Source organism: Acomys russatus, chromosome 1 (assembly GCF_903995435.1).
Source record: "Acomys russatus chromosome 1, mAcoRus1.1, whole genome shotgun sequence".
Lineage (NCBI taxonomy): Eukaryota > Metazoa > Chordata > Mammalia > Rodentia > Muridae > Acomys > Acomys russatus.
Window position 1 is genome coordinate 89,155,069 of NC_067137.1, and position 24,618 is coordinate 89,179,686.

General features: G+C 46.4%; 1 protein-coding gene across 1 annotated transcript in view; it reads right to left on the bottom strand.

The window, feature by feature from the left end:
• The window catches only part of Zfyve26 (zinc finger FYVE-type containing 26), a 62,860-nt gene that overhangs the window by 13,642 nt on the left and 24,600 nt on the right, over nucleotides 1–24,618 (bottom strand). Inside the window, exons 19-32 of the mRNA XM_051148375.1 lie at nucleotides 23,677–23,895; nucleotides 22,340–22,442; nucleotides 19,889–20,634; nucleotides 17,666–17,862; nucleotides 16,673–16,777; nucleotides 14,807–14,929; nucleotides 14,309–14,485; nucleotides 12,407–12,653; nucleotides 11,625–11,744; nucleotides 9,201–9,364; nucleotides 7,115–7,251; nucleotides 4,878–4,909; nucleotides 3,726–3,862; nucleotides 2,236–2,456 (exon numbers count right to left, since the gene is read on the bottom strand). Coding sequence (XP_051004332.1) covers nucleotides 2,236–2,456; nucleotides 3,726–3,862; nucleotides 4,878–4,909; nucleotides 7,115–7,251; nucleotides 9,201–9,364; nucleotides 11,625–11,744; nucleotides 12,407–12,653; nucleotides 14,309–14,485; nucleotides 14,807–14,929; nucleotides 16,673–16,777; nucleotides 17,666–17,862; nucleotides 19,889–20,634; nucleotides 22,340–22,442; nucleotides 23,677–23,895 — 2,728 coding nt within the window. The remainder of the gene's footprint in view (nucleotides 1–2,235; nucleotides 2,457–3,725; nucleotides 3,863–4,877; nucleotides 4,910–7,114; nucleotides 7,252–9,200; nucleotides 9,365–11,624; nucleotides 11,745–12,406; nucleotides 12,654–14,308; nucleotides 14,486–14,806; nucleotides 14,930–16,672; nucleotides 16,778–17,665; nucleotides 17,863–19,888; nucleotides 20,635–22,339; nucleotides 22,443–23,676; nucleotides 23,896–24,618) is intronic.

Sequence of the window (24,618 nt, forward strand, 5' to 3'; positions counted from 1 at the left end):
GCCTCTGTGTTAAACGCTGGAGCTCACAAGCCACCCATTTGCTTTTGTTCTTTGGGACCCTGCTTGGCTGCAAGAGAGTACAGAACATAAGTCACTGACTCGGGCTGGAGAGGTGCTCACCGGTTAAGAGCACTGGTTGCTTTTCCAGGGGACCTGGGTTTGGTTCTCAGCACCCACATGATGATGGTTCACAACCACCTGTACCCTAAGTTCCAGGAGACCTGATACCATCTTCTGGCTTCTGTGGGCACCAGGCACACATGTGGCATACACGCACAGACAAAATACTCATACATACAAAATAAAATAAAAACAATTCTTAACAAAACAAAACCCCCGAATAACCCACATCCCTGGTCAGTACAGTGGTTTCTCCATTACGTTTCCTGGCGGTGGTACCCGACAGGGGCCCCTTGGCCCTTTTAGTCTAGTCTGTGGCCTTCACATCCTCTGGGTGCTCAGAACAGTCTTCCTTATCTTACTCCTTACCCCTGTGGCAATCTTACTCCTGACACCAGAGGACTGAGAAAACCTTATTAAGGCAGAGCCTAGAGGGCCAGACCATTCTGCCTGATGTGGCAAGCTCACGTCCATGGTTCCTGGGGTCTGTCTAATAACTACGGCAAAAACCCCTGTGGCTCCTGACCCGTCTGCTTAGGACTTCCCCTGGATTCCATGCCTTTAATGATTCTTAACCTGGTGCGGACAGGGTAGGAGAAAGGATAGTGAGTTAAATCAGATTCGAAGCTATAATATAACTCTTAACATTTGAACTAGATGATGTGTCTTTGTTTGTTTTGAAATATATTCATTTCAACTGTTTATCCATCAGAAGGCGTCACAGTTAAAGACAGAACATTCTGATTTGTACAGCAATATGCAGCAGCGACGAGTCCTCTCGCATGGATAGAATGACATGCAGTCATCATAAAGTGTATGTGAGTGAGGGGGTGGGAGGGTGGGGGAAGGTTTGATTTGAAATCAGGGCTGTAAACTGTCCAGGAAGCCCATGATGGCTTGCAGGGGTAAGAACCTATTGAAGTCAAGGCTTCCTAGATCTCTGCCACCCTCAGGAGGATCATTGGGGTTAGCAGACGTATCAGGGGTTAGAATGTTAAGAAGTGACGGAGCCAACATGTGCTCTGAGTGAATGACGGAGGGAGGCGTTTATGTTTCACAGCACATTCTGTTCTGCACTCCCAAAAGCGGGTAGGGACTGGCGTACACTTCATGAGTCACTCATCTGGGTGGATAAGCAAGGAATTAGGTGTTTTCATTGTCAAGCTAATGGATGGAGTCAGAGCAGGTTGTGCAGGAATCTGAGGGAGAATGGAGGCCTAATCACCAGTCAGTCTTCCTCATTTCCACAAGATGACTCATATTCCTAGGCAATACGGGAGCCCATTGCTCCCCCAATTAAAAAAACACATATATTTATTTATTCTGTGGGGGTGCTATGGCATGTGTGTAGAAGCCAGAGGACTTATGGGATTCAGTTTTCTTCAAATGGGTCCCCAAATTGTTTTTATAGACCCATTATCCACAAGTCCCAGAGGTCACAGTCAAGTTGGGGTGGGTTCTGGGTAAGGTTAATCACTGGTCACATTTCTTTTAAAAAACTAGAGAGTTCCACAGACACTAAAGGTACCTCCCTAAATGATTTTAATGGCAGAGTAAGTAGCTAAGGTCTTTCCTTGCTGAGGGACAAGAGATAACTAGGGAAACTATGTGCTAGTGAGTTTGATGTCAATTTCACAAAAGCTGGACCTAGGCAAGTTCATAGGTTCTTTTCTTGATTAATAACTGATGTGCATGGGCCCAGCTCACTGGGGGAGGGACCACCCCTGGACAGGTGGAAAGGATGAGCAAGCCACGAGGAGCAGGGCACTCAGCAGTGGTCCTCCATGGCCTCTGCTTCAGCTTCTGCCTCCAGGCTCCTGCCCTGACTCCCTTCTATGGTGGACTGTGATGTGGAATTGTATGCTGAATAAGCCTTTTCCTCTCAGAATTGCTTTCAGTCATGCTGTTTTATCATAGTCATAGAAAGCAAATGAACACAATCTATTTTTAAGAACTTTGGGGCCAATTCCCAGCAACCACATGGTGGCTTACACCCCTCTACAGTGAGATCTGGTGCCCTCTTCTGGCATGCAAGTGTACATGTAGGCTATACACTGGACACGTAAATAATGAATAAGGCTTAAAAACAAACCTGTCACTGTGTAAAAGACGTACCTATCACACAGAGCCAAGTCCTGGCTTTGGCCAGCCTTGACGAACATCATCTTGGCACTGAAGAGCAGCTGCCTCATGATGTCTATGAGGAGGCCGGCATCCACCTCGGGGTTGGTGAGGCCCTTGGACAGCCTGCAGCAGTGCTCAATCAGCTGGTGGCCGCAGGCGATGCTGTCTCGGTGCAGGTTCAGGATGGCAATGCACAGGGAGGCGCTGGGGGCCTGATCATGGCGGGGAAGAGAGACAAAGACAGCAAGCTCAGCGTCGGGGCATTTTTCCAATGCAGCTCTATGGTGGAAATCATTATCCCTACTCCAAAGACTGGAGACCACAGCAAAGCAGAAGCAGAGCTAGCCACAGATGCTCCAAGGCTCAGTGCCGGAGCTCTGGCTGCTAGGGTTTTGTCACACTGTGGGAAGAGGACAATTATGTCCACGGTTCCTGCCCCTTTTTATGTTTTGTTTTGTTTTTTTCAGACATTGTCTCTCTACATTACCCTGGCTATCTAGGAACTCACTCCCTGCTGCTTGACAATATCCACAAGTGGCCTCCTTTTTCTGGTCTTCTGTCCCACAACTGCAATGAATCTTATTAGTGGCTTAGATTATTATATCTGTCACTCACTTAGTGGAAGTCACTGCTATAAGCCCTGAACATGCTGCTGCCAAATCAACACTCCCACAGCACACTTAGGTGCCCACACCTATCAAAGTTATTTCTCACTGTAGAAGTCATAGTTTTATCTATAAATAGTATTTCTCAATTTTATCATGTTACTCCTTACTTCTGATGCCCTAATTATGTCCTGTGATTTCTGACACCTGCCTCTGCTCAGATAGTGTGTGTGTATGTGTGTTGTGTTCATGCATGTGTGTGAAGGTTTGCATGCACTTGTGTGTGCATGTGTATGTCGAGGCCAGAGCTTGATATTGGGTACCCTTCTGAATTGCTCTCCACCTCATTTTTTTTTTTTTTTTTTTTTTTTTTTTTGAGTCAGGCTGCACCTGGAACTTGTTGCTTCAGCTAGAACTCTGCTAGCCAGCAAGCTCCAGGGACCTGCCTGCCTTTGCCTCCTCAGTGCTGGGGCTCTATACGCACATGTTGCTGTCCTTTTGTTTTTGTTTTTTTGTGGATGCTGGGGAGGGGATCCAAACTCATGTCCTCATGCTTTCCCAGAAAGCATTTCCTACCCACTGAGCCATCTCCCCAGTCCCAAACAGTTGAATTTTGTGCTCTATCAGCCCCCTACCCTCATTCCCCTTGCAATCTCCAATTTCTGTTTATCACCTCTTACCCTCACCCTGGTTTCTTCTTGTCCACTTCCAGAGATGCACCTCATCTTCTACCTAGTTGGTTCCTTGTTTCAGCTCTCATATAATTGTATGGTAAGCAAACAAGGACCAGGCTTAGCCACCAACTTCTGTACTTCCTGTTAGACTGTTAGGCATCATAAGGGAACTCAATTGATCGTAACATTTTGTTGTTAGTACCTGCTCATAGTAAAATTCACTCCGCACCAGCTCATTTTCTTCCTCATTTAGACTCAAGATCCATTCCACCTCAGTTGCTTTGGGGACTCTCACCACAGCTGAATAGGAAGGGCTTTCACTCTTAGAGCTGTCTGGAACTGAGAAGAGACTTGTCACTCATGTTAGTCACTGTCCAGTCAAGCAGTCCGGCATGCTGGTGTGTCACAAGTAGGTACCTGCCTGCTGTCTGAGGCTTCCTTTCTTTCTCCTTGGCCCCTTTTCTTTTTTAAATATTTATTTTCTTGTTTATATGTGTGCCTGCAGAGGCCAGAGGGGGCATCAGATCTCCTGGAATTATGAGTTCAGACAGCCACGAATCACTGAACTTGGGTGTTGGGAACCAAACCTCGGTCTTCAGCGAGAGCACTGAGCATTCTTAGCTATTAAGCCATCTTCCTAGCACCCTCTCCATTTTCCTTTGATTTTCTTTAGGAAACTCCAGTGGTACCTCAAGTCCTCTTCCCCAGGCATAAGTCTGGGATAAATGTCACAGTGCGTGTGTGTTGACTATGATGCTTCGCACAAGAAACCTTGAAAGACATGGCCCAGCCCCTGGATACTCCAAAAACTAACCTGCTGTGGAAAAAGATATTGGCCAAACTTGCTAACGGTGATTATCCAAGAGAAGGGCAGGGCAACGGAGGAGGGAGCTGGGGTGGCGGTGGATGGAGCCACCTACTAAAAGATAAGCACCGAAGTCATCAGTTGTTGGCCTTCCCAGTGTTAGAAGCTAGTGGGCCGAGGTAAAGGCTGATGTGAAGAATACTGAGGGAGACAGGCTAATAGAAAAGGCAAGATCAGTCTGGAGAGATGGCTCAGAGGTTAAGAGCACTGTCTGCTCTTCCAAAAATCTTAAGTTCAGTTCCCAGCAACCACATGGTAGCTCACAACCATCAATAATGTGATCTGATGCCCTCTTCTGGCCTGCAGGTGTACATAAATAAATAAATAAATAAATAAATAAATAAATAAATAAATAAATAAATCTTAAAAAAAAAAAAAAAAAAGGCAAGATCTTTCTTTGGTAAACCAACTGGGCTGAGTTGCCACATGGCTATCAGTTGCAATTGGTGCATTGACAACAGAGGCATGGAGAATGTGATTAGGCCTTACCTTCTGACTGGCATGGGCTCTCCTCTGGGGTGCTAGAAACAGACAAAGAAAAACAAAATGCCTCAGCCATTGCTTCTCTGTTTTGAGCTTAGTGAATGACACTGACATTTGCTCTATTAGTCAATGATCAGTATGGTGGCTTGAATGAAAATGGCCCCATAGGCTCACAGGGACTGGCACTCCTGGGAGGTGTGGCCTTGGTGGAGCAGGTGTGGTGTTGTTGGAGAAAGTGTGTAACTGGGGGTGGGCTTAGGAGCTTCAGAAGTGCAAGCCACGCCCAGTGTGTCTCAGTCTCTTCCTGCTGCCTGTAAATATAGATGTAGCACCCTGAGCTTCTTCTCCAGCGCCACGTATCCCTCCTACGTATGCCGCCATCCTTCCTACCATGATGATGACGGACTTATCTTCTGAACTGTAAGCCAGCCCCAATGAACTGTTCTCCTTTATAGGAGTTGCTGAAGTCATGGCGTCTCTTCACAGCAATAAGACCCTACCTAAGGCAGTCAGGGAATTAATCACACATAACTTTCTCTACCTCACTGGCCATGACCGTTTCTTACTGTGCTCTGTCTGTTCTATCTTGTTCATGTCCATTTAAATGTCCCCATGTCTCTCGTCATTGCTCACTGGCACCTGTAATAACTTTGCCGTGATTCTGCAGTAACTCCTCTTGACTCTACTTGTGGCTGAGACAAAATTTCAAACCTTCAAACCTGGTCACATTCTGCTCCCATTTAAGAGTTCTTCAGAAGCTGCTCGGGTTGAAAGCATTCCTCACAGTCCAGTGGACAGGCCCCTGAGATCTGGCCCACTGCCTCCTTAGCGATCTCTTCTCACCCGCCACCTGTCCTCCAGCCGTGAAGGTCCCATGGCTTCGCCACCAGCTCTCGTCAAGGGCTAAGTTTAAGGAACATGCTGGCCTACCCTCATCCTTGGCGCCAGGGAGCAAGGCCAGGTCTTGTGCCAGTGGATTCTGCTGCCAGCTTTAAGTCCAGTGTCCACTGGTTAGAACTCTAGCCTGTCACCTACCCACTCACAGCTCCTAGAATGATCAAGTTTTCTCCTGATTCTGCCTTTGCTGTGCTATTCCAACCTCTGGGCAGAATTTTTCTTTTTCCGTGTTATTCCTTTTTAGTTGTCTTTTCTCCTAGCTGCTCATTCTCTAAGACTTGTCTTGTGGAGTCACTGCCAGGAAACTCGCTCGCCTCTTGGGCCAATCTGTGTGTACTGTCCCCACTACACTCACCCAGTCACCTTGTGATATGTATACTGGCTGTCTCCCTAGTAAAATGGGGGTTCCATGAGGGTGACGTAACTATTGCAGAGGACAGCTAATTAGACTCCCCATCAATACTGACTGCTCACTTTAAATCCCATCAGGATGGTGTGTGGGTGATCCTGTCCTACAGCTGACGAGGGAAGGCAGAGAGCGGTATGTTAGGGTTTCAGGAGCTGTACATTGCTTGTGGCATGCCTTCATCCCTACGCAGTCAATACTCAGTATGGCATATATGACCAAAAATACCAGTAAGTAGAATATAGAATCTAGTTAAGTCTGCTGAATAAAATAAAACATGAGAGTCTAAAGTCATATTCCCTTTGCACAGCTGATTTTCCCCAGGTGCCCTAAGGAGCCTTAAACTTGACACTCACACTGAGAAACAGCAGAAAAAAGATGCAAGCAACCATGACTCACAAAGCTTCATCTTCACCCATCTGCCTTGCTGGAGGGAGGGGCCATTTCTGAACATTCACCTGGAGGTGAACCATGTACAGGAAAGTGTAAGGGCCTGTCTACGATGACTACCCAGTACAGAGCTAAAGCAAATGAGCCGAAACATTGCACAGGTGTGCACATGTCATTCTGAGTCTGGCTGGAGCCACATAAAGGCACATGGTCAGGGAATAGGAGAGGTGGCAAGGCGAGATTGTGACCTCAGGGGGTAGGAGGGCTGAGGATTCAAGTGTCTGGATTTGGGAAAGAACGGCTTCTAAGCACTCTGACTGCTTCTTTCTCATCCCTACTTCCCATCTTACAAGTCTCTCTCACAAGGCCAGTCATTTTAGAAGCGTTTCGCGGTACAGTAAACAGCACTGCAGTGTTCATGGGAAACGAAACACTTCTGTGAGCATAACATGTTCAAAACACCGCACAATGGGAGAGCTAGAAGTGTTAGGACCTCAGGAGGTGGTGGTGGTGGTCCATGACAGTGCCAATCCTGCAGCAGGACACTTACTCTTTGTTGTAGTAACTGTAGCACTGGTCACAGACACGTGTAGGGTTTTCTCGGCAGCCTTCCACCACCATTTTCTTAGTGGAGCAGGAACCACACACGAGCCGCCCACAGCGCCGGCAGTGATGGCGCCTGTTAAACTGAGGAAAGCCAATGGGGTAGAAGGAAAGAAAGAGATGAAAGTGAGGTCGCATCCCATACATTTAGACTTGGTCTTTGTCAACCAAGGCTTATTAAGAATACCAGGCACTTGGGTTTTACTGAAAGCACACTAGCCCTTGTCCTCAGAAAGGTCACATTTAGGGGGCTGGGGATTTAGCTTGATGCCCAAGGCGGTGTGTTTGATCTTTAACATTCCTGTCCCCCCCTTACACATAAGAAAGCAAGCAAAAGCCTTGCTAACAGACACTTTGGGGTATTATTTATCTGAGGGGCAAAGGTTCTACGTCCTGCGCAGTCTGCTGTCAACAGCTCCAGGAAGCAGCATGTGGAGCCACTATAAAAAGCAGCAGGGAATGTGGGCACAATGGTGCACACCCAGAGTCCCAGCACTTCGGAGGGTGAGGCAGGAGGATTGCTGGGAGTTTGAGGCCAGCCTGGGCTACATAGTGAGTTCTAAGTCAGCCTGAAGTATAGCAAAATCTAGCAGGGGACCCCAAAGTTCTGCTCCCCTGGCCGTTTGGTAAAAAGGCTGCTGAGCTCCTTCTGAACGTGGCTGTAGTGCAGGGGACTGGAGACTGGGGGGACAGGGAGACTGAACAATGACGAAAGCACAGCTGAGGCCTTCTAGGAGCTTGTAGCCTATGTGATGACAAAATTTTTTACGAGGGTTAAATATAGTCAGTCTTCATTATTGACAGATTCTATGTTCAGTAACACAAATAAAAATTTTAAAAATTAAGTAAGGAAGAAGAGCTTTGCTTAGCCAGCGAGGCCCACACTTTTATAGAGTCAATGATGGTAAAGTGAGAACACAGCCTTTACTGAGTGGTCTATGGCATTAATGTTTTAAAGTTTTATTTTATTTTTATTTATTTGTCTGTGTGTGGATTTGTGCAATGAGTTCAGGGGCCCACAGAGCCCAGAAGAGGGCACCAGATCCCTCAGAACTAGAGTTAGAAGTAGTTGTGAGCTGCCTGGTGTGGGTGTGGGGAACTGAACTCTGGTCTTCTGTAAGAGTAGCAGGCATTCCTTACCACTGAGCCATCTCTCCAGCGTACTTTTGGAGACAGGGTCTCTTGTAGCTCAGGCTGTCCTCAAACTCACTACATAGCTGAGGGTGACCTTGAACTTTCTGATCCTCCTCCTGTCTCTACCTCTTGAGTATGGATGGGGATTACAGATGTGTCTTCACATCCATTGTAAGTGGTACAGGGACCAAACCTGGGGCTTTGTCCACCTTAGGCCACCACTCTACTGAGTGAGCTGCATACCCAGGCCCCTCCGACTGGTTTCGTTTTTAAAGAAGTATTGCTTCATTTCTAGAGGTCGATAGTCATTTTATACTTTCATAGATGGAGAAGAAAGAGATGCAGAGAAATTACATCATTACTGTTGACAATAGTGCTGAATTAATATGCTAGACAGGTACTGGTATTAACTGTGGCACCACATGGCAGTTTAACAGCTCCACGAGCCAACTCACATACCATCTAGCTTATAATAGGCACATGAGGCTGAAAATGTACCTAATAGGAAGCTATTAGGAAGCATATGTGAGAGGGAGAGCCGAGCCTTCGCCCTCCTGGGTTAGCATATGTTACTACTACCAAGCCATTGTCTTAGTGTGAGAGACACAGGAACTAGATACAGGGACCCAAAGGCTTGGTGACTCCTGCCTGTTTTTATTATCCAATGAGAAGGGCAATGGTTTTTATAATTTAAGGTTATCTGAGGATGTCAACTAATGAATGGATCCGGAAAACACACTCAGGTCAGGTCAGAGGCAGAGGCCTATGGCCCAGTCGTAGGTTTGGTGATCTGAAAACATCACTGTCCTCTTGGGGACAGGTGACTGTGGACTCAAGCTCACAACCTGGCAGTCTGTCCTGCTTCCCCTGGAGTGATGCTGAGCATGGCTGGGGCTTACCATCGTGAAGTGCTCTCTGCAGCAGACCATGCAGATGCTCTCGGTCTCATCTGGGACCCACTGATCCCTGCCAGGGGGTGCTTCTGGGGGTACAAACTCCAGCGGCAGCTGAGTCTGAGGGACAGCCCTCTCCTTAGGACTGGGAGAACGGACTAAGGCACTTCCTAGAGGAGGAAGTCAAGAGAAAAAGCTCGTTAACATTCCAGCTCATAAGTGAAGAGCGAAAGACAGAAATTCACCATTTTGCAAGGCCCTACTGGAACCATAGATTGTCATTTGTGTTTGAGTCACAAAAGAGAGTCAGGGGACACTGGGTGACACCCTGCCCCCACCCTGGTAAATATACAACAAAATCTATCAACTATAAATAATAAAACCCACTAAGTGTGTGTGTGGGGGTATGATTCAGTTGGTACAAGGCGCTTGCTGCCAAGCCTGAAGAGTGAATCCTGGGACCCACACTGGAGGAGAGAATTGACTCTTGCAAGTTGACCTCAACACATGTGCTATGGCACACATGAGTGTGCACATAATAAATAAGTGTAATGTAAAACATACAGGTCCACAGTATAAGTTTTAAATTGAACTACTAATGCACCAGAAACTTAGGGGACAGAGACTCTTACTGTTACAATGAGGTAGTCAGCAAAACATAGCATGTAGGACAGGGGTTGTGGCACACACCTGTGATCCCAACACTCAGGAGGCAGAGGCAGGTGGATCTCTCTGAGTTTGAGTTTACAAACTAAGTTCCAGGATGGCTAAGGCTACACAGAGAATCCCTATCTCATAAAAGAAAAAAAAAAAAAAAAATCCAGTATACAGGACAAATAACCTAGTTTCCTCCATAAATAAAAGAGAAGTGAGAGGAATTAAGAAAAAAAGAGAGAGATAGGCTGATCAATGAATTAAAATAGACTTATGAGACACGTTAGCCAAATGCCACTGGTGGATGTTATTTGGAACTGGATTTAGAAATAAAACAATTAGAAACAAACAACTTTCTGTGACAACTAGGAATGTTTTCTTAGGTCCAATAATGACAATGTGGTTTCTTTTTTTAATATTTTATTTATTTATTTATTTATTTGAGACAGGGTTTCTCTGTGTAGCCTTGTCTTGGACTTGCTTTGTAGACCAGGATGGCCTCAAACGCACAGTGATTCAGCGCCTCTGGCTCCCAGAGTGCTGAGATTAAAGGTGTCCACCACCACACCCAGCTGATTTTATTTTACTTGTACATTATGTGTATGCCTATGTGTCTCTGTGTGGGTATATACTTATATAAGTTCAGGTACCCACAGAATCCAGAAGAAGAGGGTGTTTACTCTCCTACACTTGGGGTACCACCAATTGTGAGTGACCCAGTGTGGATTCTGGGAACAGCCTGGGTCTTCTGCAATAGAAATATACACTCTTAGCTGCTGAGTCACCTCTCCTGCCTTCATTGTTTTGATTCTGTAAGTGTTTTCCTTTTGGACCTTTGTAATGACATCCGTATGAGGGAAATAACGTGTATCTGGGATTTGTTTGAAAACAAGGATGAGCACACAGATGAAACAAGGATTTCGCCCCAACCGTGTCCTCCAGAAAGCTGCTCAGGCTGCCTTACAGCAATGTACAAAGCTGCTTAGATACCCAGGGCCTGGGCCCTCCCTCCCTCCCATTAGTCTGCTGTTATTGTGGAGCATGGCCAGGAAATGCTGATCTTTGCTTTATGGTATCATATTGTTGTAGAAGAGCAATTTCAGTACCAGCAAAAAAGCTGAACTGAACAGAACTGAAAACACAGTGATTCTTAGCAGCACCCAGAGTCCTGCTCTTCTGACCATTGGCTGAACAACTGCCGGGCCTTTTCTGAACAAGGGTCATTGTGTATCGGGCTGGAGACTAGGAGAGAAGGATCTGGAAAAAGGTTGATTAAGGTGATATTCTTTCTTCTTGTCTCAGCTGTCACGTGGTGCTGACAAGGTATGGAGATAGTAAGTGCCAGGTCAGGGATGGGCAAGCAACTCTGGCTCCATATAGCTGGACAGATTTTGAATTCTACCTTGGGTACTTGCTAGCAAGGCAAGTCACTTTGGAGCCTTTTTCTCTTGTAAGATAAAGAACATGGAATGTACTAGGATGAGTTAGTTTGTTTGATTCTAGTAAGATATCATGTGTATAAGGTGTGTGTGTGTGTGCGCGCGCGCGCGCGCGCGCGTATGGCTTCCTCCTCTTGAAGCAACAGCTCCCCGGCTCACTGATTCGGTGTTTGCAGAGACTCTTATAGACACATTGTTACAGGTAATGTGAGTCAGCTGCATGCTGGATCTACTGCGAAGTAAAAAGCTGGAGTAAATTATGAAATAATAATAATAATAATTTCTTAAATGGAAATGAAGAGTGAAAGAACGAGACAGTCACACAAGAAGTTCTCACCAGAAGCAGCACCACCACCAGCAGCAGCAGCGGCAGCAGAGAACTCAGCTGATGATGATCTAGGCAGGGCCTCAGGGTCTGATGCCTGATGGACAAGCTCCTGGAGGTGCATCATGGAATCTGTTGCCAGAGAAAGAGCAGATAAAACACCAGTCTACCACAAGCCCCTGTATTTCCATGCTACATGTTTAGCGCGAACTCCTCTTGGTTTTGTTGATTGTTGCATCATGATTCGTAATAAGTGTAAGAACAGTAGAACTTCTATGCTTTTTAAATTCCTCAAAACAAACAAGCAAGCAAACAAACAAACAAACACAACAACAAAAGCAAGCCATGTTTAAGGCACATGAGACAAGAGAGCAGATTTTTCAAAATAAACCTAAAAATGCCCAGAGAGAAGTGAAGACACTTAAAAGATTCCCCTGGGGGCTAGGGAGCTAGCTGGGGTACCACTGAGACTTGTTGGTATCTTTTTCTTTATTTGAGAAGAAGCTGAATCAGCTCGCATATAACCGATATCTAACGTGACCCTGGAAATGAAGCATGCCCCCCATAAAAACGAAGTCACTTATGAACACACTGCCAAGGTCAGGTCACCTGGTTCCCCACACTTTTGTGTTACCATGCATGTGGTGTCTGGCCCTTCTCCTAAGATCCAGATCGTGCCTAAGTAACAAAGAGCTAAGTCTCCTGAAGCTCCCTTCATTTAGGAAGGAGAGGAGATGGAACCCAAGGGTAGCGGGGTTTTCTTCTTCCCTGTAGAAGACTACGCTGCCAGTCACCTGATCGTTTTTGCCTCAGAGGGTATGGGAGATCCAGGGCTTTCCCTGCATATCTGGAGAGCAGCGAGTCAACCTCGTCCAGGGTGAAGCCGGTCTCCTGTCCGACCAGCAGCTGGTGCAGAGTCCGCACGGCCGTGGTGGCGCGATCCACTTCCATGTTCATCAGTAGCTGCTCTAACATACGCAGAGGACTGGAGGACAAGTGGGCATAGCTGGCCCGGTGCTGCTCAGGCAGGGTCAGAAGAACCTATTTACAGCGCAGAGCGAAGAACACAGCACACACATTTCAGGAGAAGTGAAAAGGTTACAGAGACAGAGCTGTCACTTGGGAAGCAAGGTTGAACTTCTACATTGTCTGGAAGGCAACTGAGAACTGTTCTAAGGACCTTTACCTGGACAAGGGTTGCTAAGACAGTAAATATTTTAGAGTTTAGGACCTATAACCTATTCAGCTCTGCCAATGCAGCATGAAAGCAAGCATAGGCAAATATGTGAATGAATTTATGAATGGATGTGTCCTGTTCCAATACAACTTGATTTACAGGAACAGGCCTAGGGCTAGCTTTGGCCCTCAGGCAGCAGCCAGCTGAACCCTGGCCTAGCCCCTCCAGGCACGGTGGTATCATTCTATGTGAGGTTTTAGTTAGAATGAACAATACAGGGTGCTGCTGGTAGGCTGCCCAAGCCTGGCCGTTCTAGTGGCCTAGTTATAAAAGATGGATCTAAACACCCTTCAGTGGTCACGGCCACGGTCACTGGGCACTGGCTCTGTCTTGCTTACTACCACTCCTCCTCCCAATTAGTTAAGTGATGAGAATCAAAAAGAAGAGCTGAGCATGGTGATCAACCTCTGACAGCCCAGGGCATGGACGGTGGGGGCGGAAGGGTCGGGAACAGCCTCAGTCATGTAATGAGTTTGAAGCCAGCCTGGCCTATATAAGACTGTGCCTCCAAAAACAAGTGGACAGCCAAAGCCTAACAAACAAAAACTCCCCAAACTCTGCCCCTCCCCAAGAAAAAAAAAGAAGGAAGGAAAAATAATCTCTTCAGGGTAAGGCTGTGTCCCTAGCTCTGCTGACACTTGTTCTATTTGCGGAGAAAGTATATATGAAAAATCAGAAAAGTTAGAAAAGAGTCCGATGGTCCTGTCTCTTCAAAGCCTGCATTACTGGGTTGCTTAGTCTTGTTTGTAATTTTCCTATTGGTGTTCCTGTTTCCTCAAATCACTACTGAGACAAATAACCCTCTTCTATGAGAATGGACTGGTTTATCACGCAGAAGTTTTAACTCTAAAATTTATGTGTGCATGTATATGTGTATGTGTGAGCACGCGTGTGCGTGCGTGTGTACCTGCTTGTCTATACATGCACTTGATGCATGCAGTGCCCTCAGAGGACAGAAGAGGGCATTGATCCCTTGGAACTGGAGTTAGAGGTTATGAATGGCCTCATGTAGGTGCTAGGAATTGAACCCAGGTCCTCTGTAAGAGCAGCTGATGCTCTTAACCATTGAGCCATCTCTTCAGCCTTTCCTTTTGGAAGAGAACTAGTCCTGATCCCATGAGCACTTTCACTTGGTCTTGCATGAACATCAACTACCAATATTTTTAGAAAGGCCAGTGATGGTGACACATGTCAGTCTTGAGAAACAGTGCTAAAGCAGGTGCCATGGAAAGCCCAAAGACAGCTCGAGAGGACCCGGCAAACCTCTCTTCAGAGGCAGTGTGGAAAGACTATGCCAAGTCCTGGGCTACTCAATTAGGACGAGGAGAACTGCCAGGCTAAGCGTTTACACAGCCCAGGCCAAAGTTGGTAGGTGCCTGTGGAAGAGCAGGTTCTGACGCGGAAGTGAGGCCAGCAGTCCCCTTCAAGCATCACTTTCTCAGACATCTTTCCTCCTCACCTTAGATCCCATGTACAGTGCCTGGATATCATGGTGTCGCTCAGTGGTCAGTTCTCCATAGAAGTGGGAGGTGAGGTAGTTGGCCAAGAAGTGTGAGGTGGCTAAGCTAGGGTGCTGGTCAAGGGACCTCTCTGTGACCTCAAGGCACATGGTAGGATCAGGGATTCGTTGCAGGAGCTGCAGCAGAGGGTAGAGAATCACGTGAGACTTGCAGAACTCTCAGGCTGAGAAGGTAATTTTTAGGTTCACTTATTTGGGGCTAATTATCTTTCTTGACTCATTTGCTGCCACCCCCATACTTTACCAATGAGCAGTGGCCTTGACAGGACCTAAATGCCCCATCTGGCACTTAAGGTAGGTCTAGGTATTTAGCTCAATAGGAGGGTAAACGGTCTCTGAAGCAAGGGAGGGGCAGGTCTGCAACTGCAAATACTCTGCATAGGATTCAGGAGGAAAGCAGCCCCCCTCCCACTTCCCACTGCCCAGATCAGAGCTTACCTGAAGGGCCTTTTCATGTTCTCTTCTTTCCAGCAGGTGGAGAAGATGCTTGTGATGCAGACTGATCAAATGCTCCCTTGGAATGGGGTACAGATGGCCCCACTCCTCACATAGCTCATACTCCTGGAAGGAAATGCATGCTTTCAGTCGGTTCCTTTAAGTTACTAACTGTTGGGGCTGGAGAGATGGTTCGGTGGTTAAGAGCATTGGCCGCTTTTCCAGAGGATTTGGTTTTAATTCCCAGCACCCACAAGGTAGCTCCCAACTGTCTGCAGCTCCAGTTTTTTTCTTTTTAATTTTAGTTTACTTTTATTGCATGTCTATGATTTACACATCATGCATCAAAATCTCTCTCCTCCCCCAAGTAAAATAAAACAAACAGACAAACAAAAAATCTTGTCACAGAAGCTGTAGTGTATCCTGCAGTATAGCCTTTTGTCCACATATGTTTACTTTCAAATGCTCATTGCTACGAGTCATGGGTCTGGTTGGAGGCCTACAGTATTGTTACTGGACCCTCACTAGCATTGCTGTCGGATATCCAGTTGTTGCTGTGTGTCAAGGAGTCTCTTAATCTTTGAATCTGCAGGTCTGGCCCCTTCATGTGTTCCAGCCCAGTTCTAAGGAATCCAATACCCTCACACAGACACACATGTGGGCAAAACACCAATGCCCATAAAATAAATAAATCTTTAAAAAAATTACTGTCATTTAATACAACCATTGCATGTTTCTGAAAAATATTCTTTTTTTGTTTTTGTTTTTTGGGTTTTTTGGAGACCGGGTCTCTCTATCTCCTTGCCTGTTCTGGAATTTGCTATGTAGACCAGGTTGGCCTTGAGTTTGAATTTACATAGATTCACCTGCCTCTGCCTCCTGAATGGGGATTTAAAGGTATGTGCCACCACACTTAGCTTCTTAACATTGCCTAAATATCCCAATGTGGTACTGTCTGGAATGGCCTCTCTATGCCTCTGCGCAGGCCTACCTTCTTCACCAGGCTTCTTTGTTTTTCAGACAGTGGTCAGATGCCTTGTCTAACTCTGGGCTAAGCTTTGTCACTTGATATTTTATATTGCAGTTATGTTGAGATGCACCATACATTGACTTTCCCCCTAAAATGTGAGTCACTCAAGGGCACCAAGCTTAATTATCTTTGTCTCGCCGCCATTTAGCATAGTGCTCAGCAATACTTAGCAAATGTTTCCTGAATGAATGACAGTTTGGTTAAGCATCTACACTGTGAAGTGTGATGTACTGGCTTCTTAAAAGGCAGACACATTGCTATTAGTGTCAAATTGGATAATAAATACCGGAAAGAATTCGCATTCATGACCAATCATGGAAACACAACTTGGTTGAATAAGATACAACCCTAGTGTGAGAGAGAGAGAGAGAGAGAGAGAGAGAGAGAGAGAGAGAGAGAGAGAGAGAAGAAGAAGAAGGAGGAGGAGGAGGAGGAGGAGGAGGAGGAGGAGGAGGAGGAGGAGGAGGAGGAGGAGGAGAGAGAGAACAATATAAAGAATTGGCAAAGATATGGAGTAATCAGAAATCAGAGTGAGAATAAAGCTGTGACATATGTCTTGATTTCATGCTAGTAAAAAGGGATGCTGATGATGAGCAGCGATCCCACGTGTAGAAGCAGTCTGCATGCAGTGTAGAAAATCCCACACAGAAGTGCCACAGTGACAACATTATCCTCTCTATTACCCTGTGTGTTGGCAAATCTCAAAACTAGAAGAAGCAAAGATTATATTATAGTTATAAAAATATGTTGACATTGATATCTGCAAAGGGCTTTTCCCACATGACTAGCTAAGGTGCTATATCCAGGAAGGAAGATGGATCCATCCTGGAGAATGGTACCTGTGCTTCCAGAATCATGTTCATGACAGACGATGGGTCTTCAACACAGCAGCTCCTCAGGGTCTGCCAGTCACACCACACCGGGGGATCCTGCAAACCTAGGATCTGAGGAAAGACGGGCATACCCATAAACCACTTGGCAGCTTCTCCCTCCATGAACAAGTCATCCACATGTCCATGCAGGGGCCGTCCCTTGAGCTCTGGCCCACAGTCAAGCTATTTGAACTTTCCAGGAAAGGGGGAAGAAAGCAAACGGGCAAAGATTGTTTAGAGATAAGAAACCTTGCCAGATTAAAACTGGGGGAACGTATGAACAGCAGCCAGGACAGGATGTCCTCACTGGTGAGGACAGTTTTCAGAGGCTGGAAGGTTGTCCAATCTCTTGAGGTTATCTGTCCCAAGTTTCTCCACCTCAAAACTCAACCTAAGAAGTTCTCCTAGGCTGAGTGCTTGGTGGATTGTCCTGCCTGAGGTATTTTGGCTTAGTATGAAAACTGCTCAACAGGCATGAAATGAAAGCTTTCCCCCATGCCATGTTCACCTTGCCTGTGAGCTCCAGGCTCTGCTCTTGGCCACAGGGGAAGGGTTGCACATTACGCAGCCCACATCCTGTGTTTGTCTCCCTGAGCCTTGTCAACTTGGATAGAATATATCCCTACAAGAATCTTTCATGTCTGAAAGATTCAAAACTAGCTCTGGAAATTTAGCCGAACTTTAGAATAATCTTTAGGAAGAGATACACATGTGAGAATATCTTTGTGGACCGGTTTCATCACCATTTCAAAACTAATTTCATTATAATCACTGTTTGATGCAAATGTACTTAATCAGCAAGAATAAGAACATAAAGCAAGACGGGAGGCCTCCTTTCATTCCCCTAAGAGCAGAAGTCTGATGCCTACACTTTTTGTTCCTTACAATACTCCACCTTAAGAGAATGGAGGGGGGACGGTGGCTAAGATGCCTGCCTTCTCTTGACACCACAGCCCATACCTTCTGATAGACCTGCAGCTCCATTAGCTTCTTCTGCAGCTCGGATTTTAGTTCTTCTTCGACAGCCATGTCTGAAAGACAGTAGGCCAGGATCTCTAGGCAGGACTCCAGGGGCCACCTGTCCACAAACTGTAGGGCCAGCCTGCTTCTCAGAGATGCATCCTTCACAGGAAACAGGTATTGCCAACCTTCCTTGTCTGTAAGACAAAAACAACATCCATGGGCAGCAAGCCTGACCCGAAGGAGTTTAAAGGCCCCGGTTGCTTAAGAGGGCTTTGTTCTCTTATGACACAGGAGCTTGGAGGGTCTTTCCAATCCATGTGACTGGGTCTAGGTTTATACCTGGAACCATTACATGACAGAGAGGAACCCTCCATTCCTAGTGACCCTTTATGCAAACCTGTCACAGTCATGGCACTTTCTGAAGGGAGGGAAGGACAAAGGAGAAGAGAGGAGAGGAAAGGAAGGAAGGAAGGTTTTCTCTTTTATTATTACTTATTTTTTTGAGACAGGGTTTCTCTGTGTAGCCTTGGCTGTCCTGGACTTGTTTTGTAGACCAGGGTGGCCTCGAACTTGCATCAATCCACCTGCCTCTGCTTCCCTGAGATGGATTACAGGCGTGTGCCAACGCACCTGGCTATAGTGGATTTCTTAACCTTCTTTAGGGGGCTGCTCTCCTTTCAAGTGAGCTCTGCCTCTACCCCCATGCCACCCTGCACAGCACATCTGGCGTCTGTTCTCTCCAGGGGAGTACTACAGCTCATTGATTTTTACATTTTGATTATAGATGAAAATCTCTTCTTTTACTTTTTTGATGTGCATGCATGTACGTGTGTGTGTGTGTGTGTGTGTGTGTGTGTGTGTGTGTGTGTGTGCACCTGTGTGATATGTGTATATTAGCACAGTTGCACACATACTATGGCAGAGATCAGTCTCTAGGGTTGGGTCTTCCCTCTTATGCTGGTTCTGGAGTTCAAGCTCAGGTTGCTCACTTTTACCAGCTCAACCATCTCACTGGTCTTAGATCTTATTTTTTTGAGACAGTGTCTTTCACTGACCCAGAGCATGTTGTTTCGACTTGACTGGCTGGCCCTAGCCCCTAGGATCTACTGGTCTCTGTCTCCCAAGTGCTAGGGTTACAGATGTGTGCTGGACCACATGAGGCTTTTATGTGGTGCCGGGGATCCAAACTTGCAGGCTTGAGCAGCAAGCACTTTACCTGCCATGCCATCTCTCTAGCCCCTTGTGTTGTTTTGAGACAGGGCTGACCTCAAACTTCCCATCCTCCTGCTTCTACTTCCCAATGCTGGGCTATACGCAGTGACCAGCAGGCCCGGCTCCTAGTGCTTTTGTCATTAGCACTTCTAGCAGCATGTGGATGATCTGGACCCTTTACGTGTGGCCCTTGGCTGCTTTCATTCTGCATTGGCTGAATGGCACAGCTGCAGCAAATACTATGTAGACTAAAAGGACTCTGCAGAAAAAGGCCACTAAGTTCTCCTCCTCCTCCTTCTTCTCCTTCTTCTCCTTCTTCTCCTTCTTCTTCTTCTTCTTCTTCTTCTTCTTCTTCTTCTTCTTCTTCTCCTTCTTCTCCTTCTTCTCCAAGATGGGGTTTCTCTGTATAGCCTTGACCACCCTGGACTCACTTTGAAGACCAGGCTGGCCTAGAACTCACGAATATCTGCCTGTCTCTGCCTCCCTGAGTGCTGGGATCAAAAGTATGCACCACCACCCCAGCTCTACGTTCTCTTTTTTGTTTTTGTTTTCTTGTTTTTGTTTTTGGAGACAGGGTTTCTCTGTGTAGTCTTGGCTGTCCTGGAATTGCTTTGTAGACCAGGCTGGCCTCGAACTCACAGCGATCTGCCTGCCTCTGCCTCCTGAGTGCTGGGATTAAAGGCGTGCGCCACCATGCCTGGCATGTTCTCTTTTAAAGTTACCACTTAACTGAACTCCATCTGGGCCTCAGAAGGCAGGGTCCAGATTGCTGCTTATACGCTTGACAATAATTCTGATATTCAGGATTCAATACATTGGTTGCTGGCTCTAGATGCCCATTCTAAAGCCACTCTGCTTACTGGGCAAATCTAACCCCTTTGAGCTCAGTCAAATCCCAGTAAAGTGAGATTATGGTGGCATGTCTCCAGAGTTCCACGTGATCACGACACAGTGAATGCTAAGTGATGTCAGTGCCAGTGAGAGGGGGCGGCATAGTGTCCTGCTTACCACACGCGGCAGCACAGCTCAGGACTGCATCCTGTACACTGCTCAGGTCATCCACGTCTTGCCCATAGATGTCAATGAGCTGAAGGGCCCGTGTCCAATCTCTGGCCACCAACGCGTCCTCAAAGGCCTCGGTGAGTACATCCAGGGCCCCAGGAGAATGCAGGCCCAGAAGCACAGTAGAGAGACAGGCCTGACCGCAGAGACTCGCTGCCAGACCCTGTCCTGGCTCAGAGGCTTGCTGTAGAGGCGCCCAGTTAGCCAGGAGGGCAGCTTCGAACATAGGAAACTGTTCCAGGAGGTGCTCGCACTCCTGGGCTACCTTTTCTGCAGTTAGAGGTGCTTCCCTGCGACCTCGCAGCTCCTTCCAAGACAGGCTGGGTTTGCTGACCTTTGTCCCTCGGGAAGCCCGCAGACAGGCCACCGTGGCCAGTATCTTTGAGCGAGACTTAAGGAAGGCCAAGGCGGAAGAGGTGAAGGCTGGAAGTGATGAATCCTTGGGGGAGGAACAAGACTTTCTCTCTGCTGAGGGATTCTCGCTTGGTCTAGGGGAACCCAGCGTAGAGAGGGGCAGGCCATCTAGAAGGCGAGCGGTGTGCCCCTGAGCCAGCATGGCCAGGTGGGTCAGAAGGGATGAGGCCTGCTGGCTTTGTCGAGATGGGCAAAGAGTAAGGGGCTCACAGCAGCTGCTGACTATGACCTGTGGCACACTTAGGCTGAGACCTTCTTGGGCAAGAAGGGCTGCCAACCTGGAGGAAGAGAAGCAGAAGGCACGTGAGGCCTCAACACACATAGGCACCATCACCCAGTCTTTTACAGATTCAGTCATTCGCTCACTCATTTATCTTAGAACAGGTTTTGCTGTGTGATCCCAAACTTGCTGACTTTACCTCCTAAGTGCTTTGCTTGCATGTGGGTATCACTGCATAGCAAAAAGAAATGAAGGCCCTTAACTACCTTCTCTTAAGAGTAACATAAAAGGCAGCTCACCGCACACCCTAGTTTGCCCCTTTTCACTTCATTATCGGAAAGGTCCGTCTACAGCCCTCTATGAGGAGGAGATTTTTCTACCGCTATAAGGTATTGCACAACTTAATTCATCCATCTTAGCAGACCATGGTGTCTTCTGTGCTGTTGCTCGTGTACCACTTTTCATATGTACAACCAAGCATCAGGATGAATTCCCCAACATGGATTGCTAGGTTAAAAGACTTATCAATTGGTTTAATCTTAAATAGCACACAAGAATCATAGATTTCATTATGGTGTTTTCAGTTTGCTTTTGTAGACCTTCCTTCCTCTTAGACTCTTCTTCGTCTGTTGGCCCCCCCCCCCAACTTTAGTAGTACCTTTTCTTTCCTCCTCCCCCTCCTCCTCCTCTTCTTCTTCTTTTTCTTGAGACAGAGTTTCTCTGAACTTGCTCTGTAGACCAGGCTGGCTTCAAACTTAGAGAGCTCCACCTACTTCAGCCTGCTGAACTCTGGGATGGAAGGTGTGCACCGCCACCACCTGGCTGTCCTCTTTGTTTTCATAGCCTGTATATGTGATACACTCCCCGAAACCTCCTCTTCTCATCTTCTCCCCTTTCTAGTTATATGAGCTATGATCATATAACTATATTTTAATTAAAAGCTATGATCTGCCTATGGAGATAATATGTAGTATTTGTCTTTCTGAGTCTGTGAAACCTCATCTAATATAATTTTTTGAGATTCATCCATTTTCCTGAAGTTTTTATCTTTCTTGATAGAGAACTGGCTTCTACTGTGCACATGCAGCACACTTTTATTGTCCATTCACACTGTTGATAAACACCCCATTTTCCTGTTTTTGTGAATAGTCAGCAACAAACATGGCTGTGTAAGTATCTCTGTGGTAGGACAGAGAGTCCTGTATGCCCAGGAGCAGTGTGGCTAGGTCATACAGCAGTCCTGCTTTTTGCTCCTAGAGAAACCTTCACACTGATTTCCAGAGTGGCTGTACTAGCTTATTCTGCCCGCCAGGACTGAATAAGGATTCCTGTCTCCCCATATCTTCACTAGAATTTGCTGTCATATGCCTTTCTGATAGCAGACTAGGGTGAGATGAAATCTCAGAGTAGTTCTAAGTTGCATTACCCTGATGGTTAAGGATGTTCAGTATTTTTTACAAATATTTATGGACCATTTGTGATCAATTTGTAATCTTAGTAGATAGTGATAAAATGCTTTCCCACAGGAGTTATACCAATTTTTATACCTTACCAGCAATATTCCCAAAAGTCTGAGAATGCTTGTTTTTCTATAACCTACATGACCACTGTTGCTGAACCTCTGGCTTTCGCTTATCTGTGAGTGAAGTCACCATTAGTCTCCTACACTTAAGACACACCATAGCGGCAAGAGAGACAGAAGAGAAGCATGTTGAATTTGAACATGCTATAAAAGAGTAAAAGCACCTGCAGGCGATGCCTACCTGTCTGGGGGAACTTGTCTTTCAAGCAGAAGATGTGACACCAGTTGGGAAGAGCTCTGCTGCAATAGAACAAAGGGGTTTCCAACCTTGACCTCCACAGTATCTGGAAGAGTAAAGAAATAGTCTTTATTTGCCCTGGTGGGTGCAACTGCTCACGGCCCTGTGGTGGATTTGTGAATGACAACAAGGACAACACGCACAAGCCCCTGCTGGTTCAGAGTGGGCACAGGCGTCCTCAACATGGCCTTGGACACAAGTTAATCTACATCACAGTGCTGAAGACTTCCGATGCAGACAAGCATCAGTGGCCAGTCTAGCTACAGACAGCACCCAAGGCTCACTTCAACCTGACTTAGGATGAAGAGGATGGTTTGAGCATCCCATCTCTGAAAAGCTTGGGGGTAGAAGTGTTTTGGCTCTTGGAATGTTTGCATGCACATAATGGGGTATCATGGGGGACAGGGTCTAAGGGTAACACTGATGTTTCATTCACATCTTACATACAGAACCCAAAGGTAAGATTATACAGTATTTTTATGCATCTGTGTTTTAGTTATGACCTGTCAAATCATTTAGGATATTAAGTTGGTGGTTAAAAAGATTTGGAATCGAAAAAATTTAAGAGCTCAGATTTTTATCTATTCACGTGGAACTTGCTATGAAATCAAGTAGGAATCTAGGACTCATGTCAAAAGCTTGCATTTTCTTCTGTGCTCTCAAACCCACAATCCCAGGTCTGACAGATTTTTTATTTTTATTTTTGGTTTTGTTGTGCCACCATGGCTGGCTTCAGAGATATTCTTGAAGAACCAAATCTAAGAGCAGTTTTTGAGGACTTCCATGGGCGGTATAATTTTACTTAGCACAAGGATGCATAAAAAAGACAGATGAACAAGAGATTTTCACAAATCTGATATCCTAGGCTATTGTATAACTAGAAAGAACCTTTTTTTATTTGTTTGTTTGTTTTTTTTATTTCTATGTGTAGTCCTGGCTGTCCTGGAACTCGATCTGTAGACCAGGCTGGCTTGGAACTCATAGAGATCTGCCTGCCTCTGCAGGATTAGAAATGGCTCAGAGGTTAAGGGCACTAACTGCTCCTCCAGAGGTCCTGAGTTCAATTCCCAGCAACCACATGGTGGCTCACAACCATCTATAATGTGATCTGATGCCCTCTTCTGGCCTGCAGGTGTGCATGCAGGCAGAGCACTATATACATAATTATAAATAAAATTTAGAAAAAAGAAAAAAAGAAAAGAAAGTCTTTTCATGAAGCGCTTTGTTCCTTGCCCTTAATAAACTTCCAGTTGCGACGCCACATCTTTCTCGCTACTTACCAGGATCAGAGCTCAAGCTCCGAAGGAGGACCGCAGCCAGGGCGCTGCAGTAGCTGAAAAAGGATCCCACAAAGTCAGTCTGTCTGGGGCCTGCCAGCGCCTGCTTTGCCAGGGTCTTCTGCAGGAGCTCACTTTGGATATGCACAGGGTGAGCCTCAGCCTCAGGGGCTTTCTGGGCTGCCTGCTCCACTAGAGAAGTGAGTGGAGTGCTCTTGGGCTCTGAGGGGAGATATAGGGTGGGAGAAGAGACATTAATTAATGGGTTTTCAAGACAGGATTTCTCTGTGTAGCCCTGGCTGTCCTGGAACTCACTCTTTAGACCAGGCTGACCTCAAACTCATAGGTATCCGCCTGCCTATGCCTCCGTAGTGCTGGGATTAGAGGCGTGGGCCACCATGCTCAGTCCTAATTTAGTGTGTCTTTGTGTGTGTGTGTGTGTGAGAATTTGAATTTGGGTGCTTGTAGAGGTCAGAAGATAGGGGACCCACTGGAGCTGGAGTTCAGGTGTTTATGAACCGCTCAATGTAGGCGCCGGGAACTAAACTTGGGTCCTCTGGAAAAGCAAGTAGTCTTAAGCAGTGAGTCATCGTCTCTCTGGCCCCTCAGGTTTGGGTCAACCTTTGACTCAACGTGTAAACTGAGCTTTCTGCATCACAGTGCACTGCACGTCTATAGGACATAGGTGACTACATCAGCACCACACTTGGAAGGCAGGCAAACACAAATCTCAATTCAGCCACTTAGGCAAGTGGTCTCAGCCAGGAAGAGCCTGGGGTCCAGAGAAGTCTGGCTATATAGCTCTATTCTGGCCCTGTTGTCTCTGGGGCGAAGCGGCTTAGTGAAGACCACATGAAGCTTTTGGGGGAGGGTTGGCCAGTATCACCTGTGTTCCAGCTGGGTGTATTTCTCACTTTAGTGGAAAAAAAATAAAATGCAGCTGTA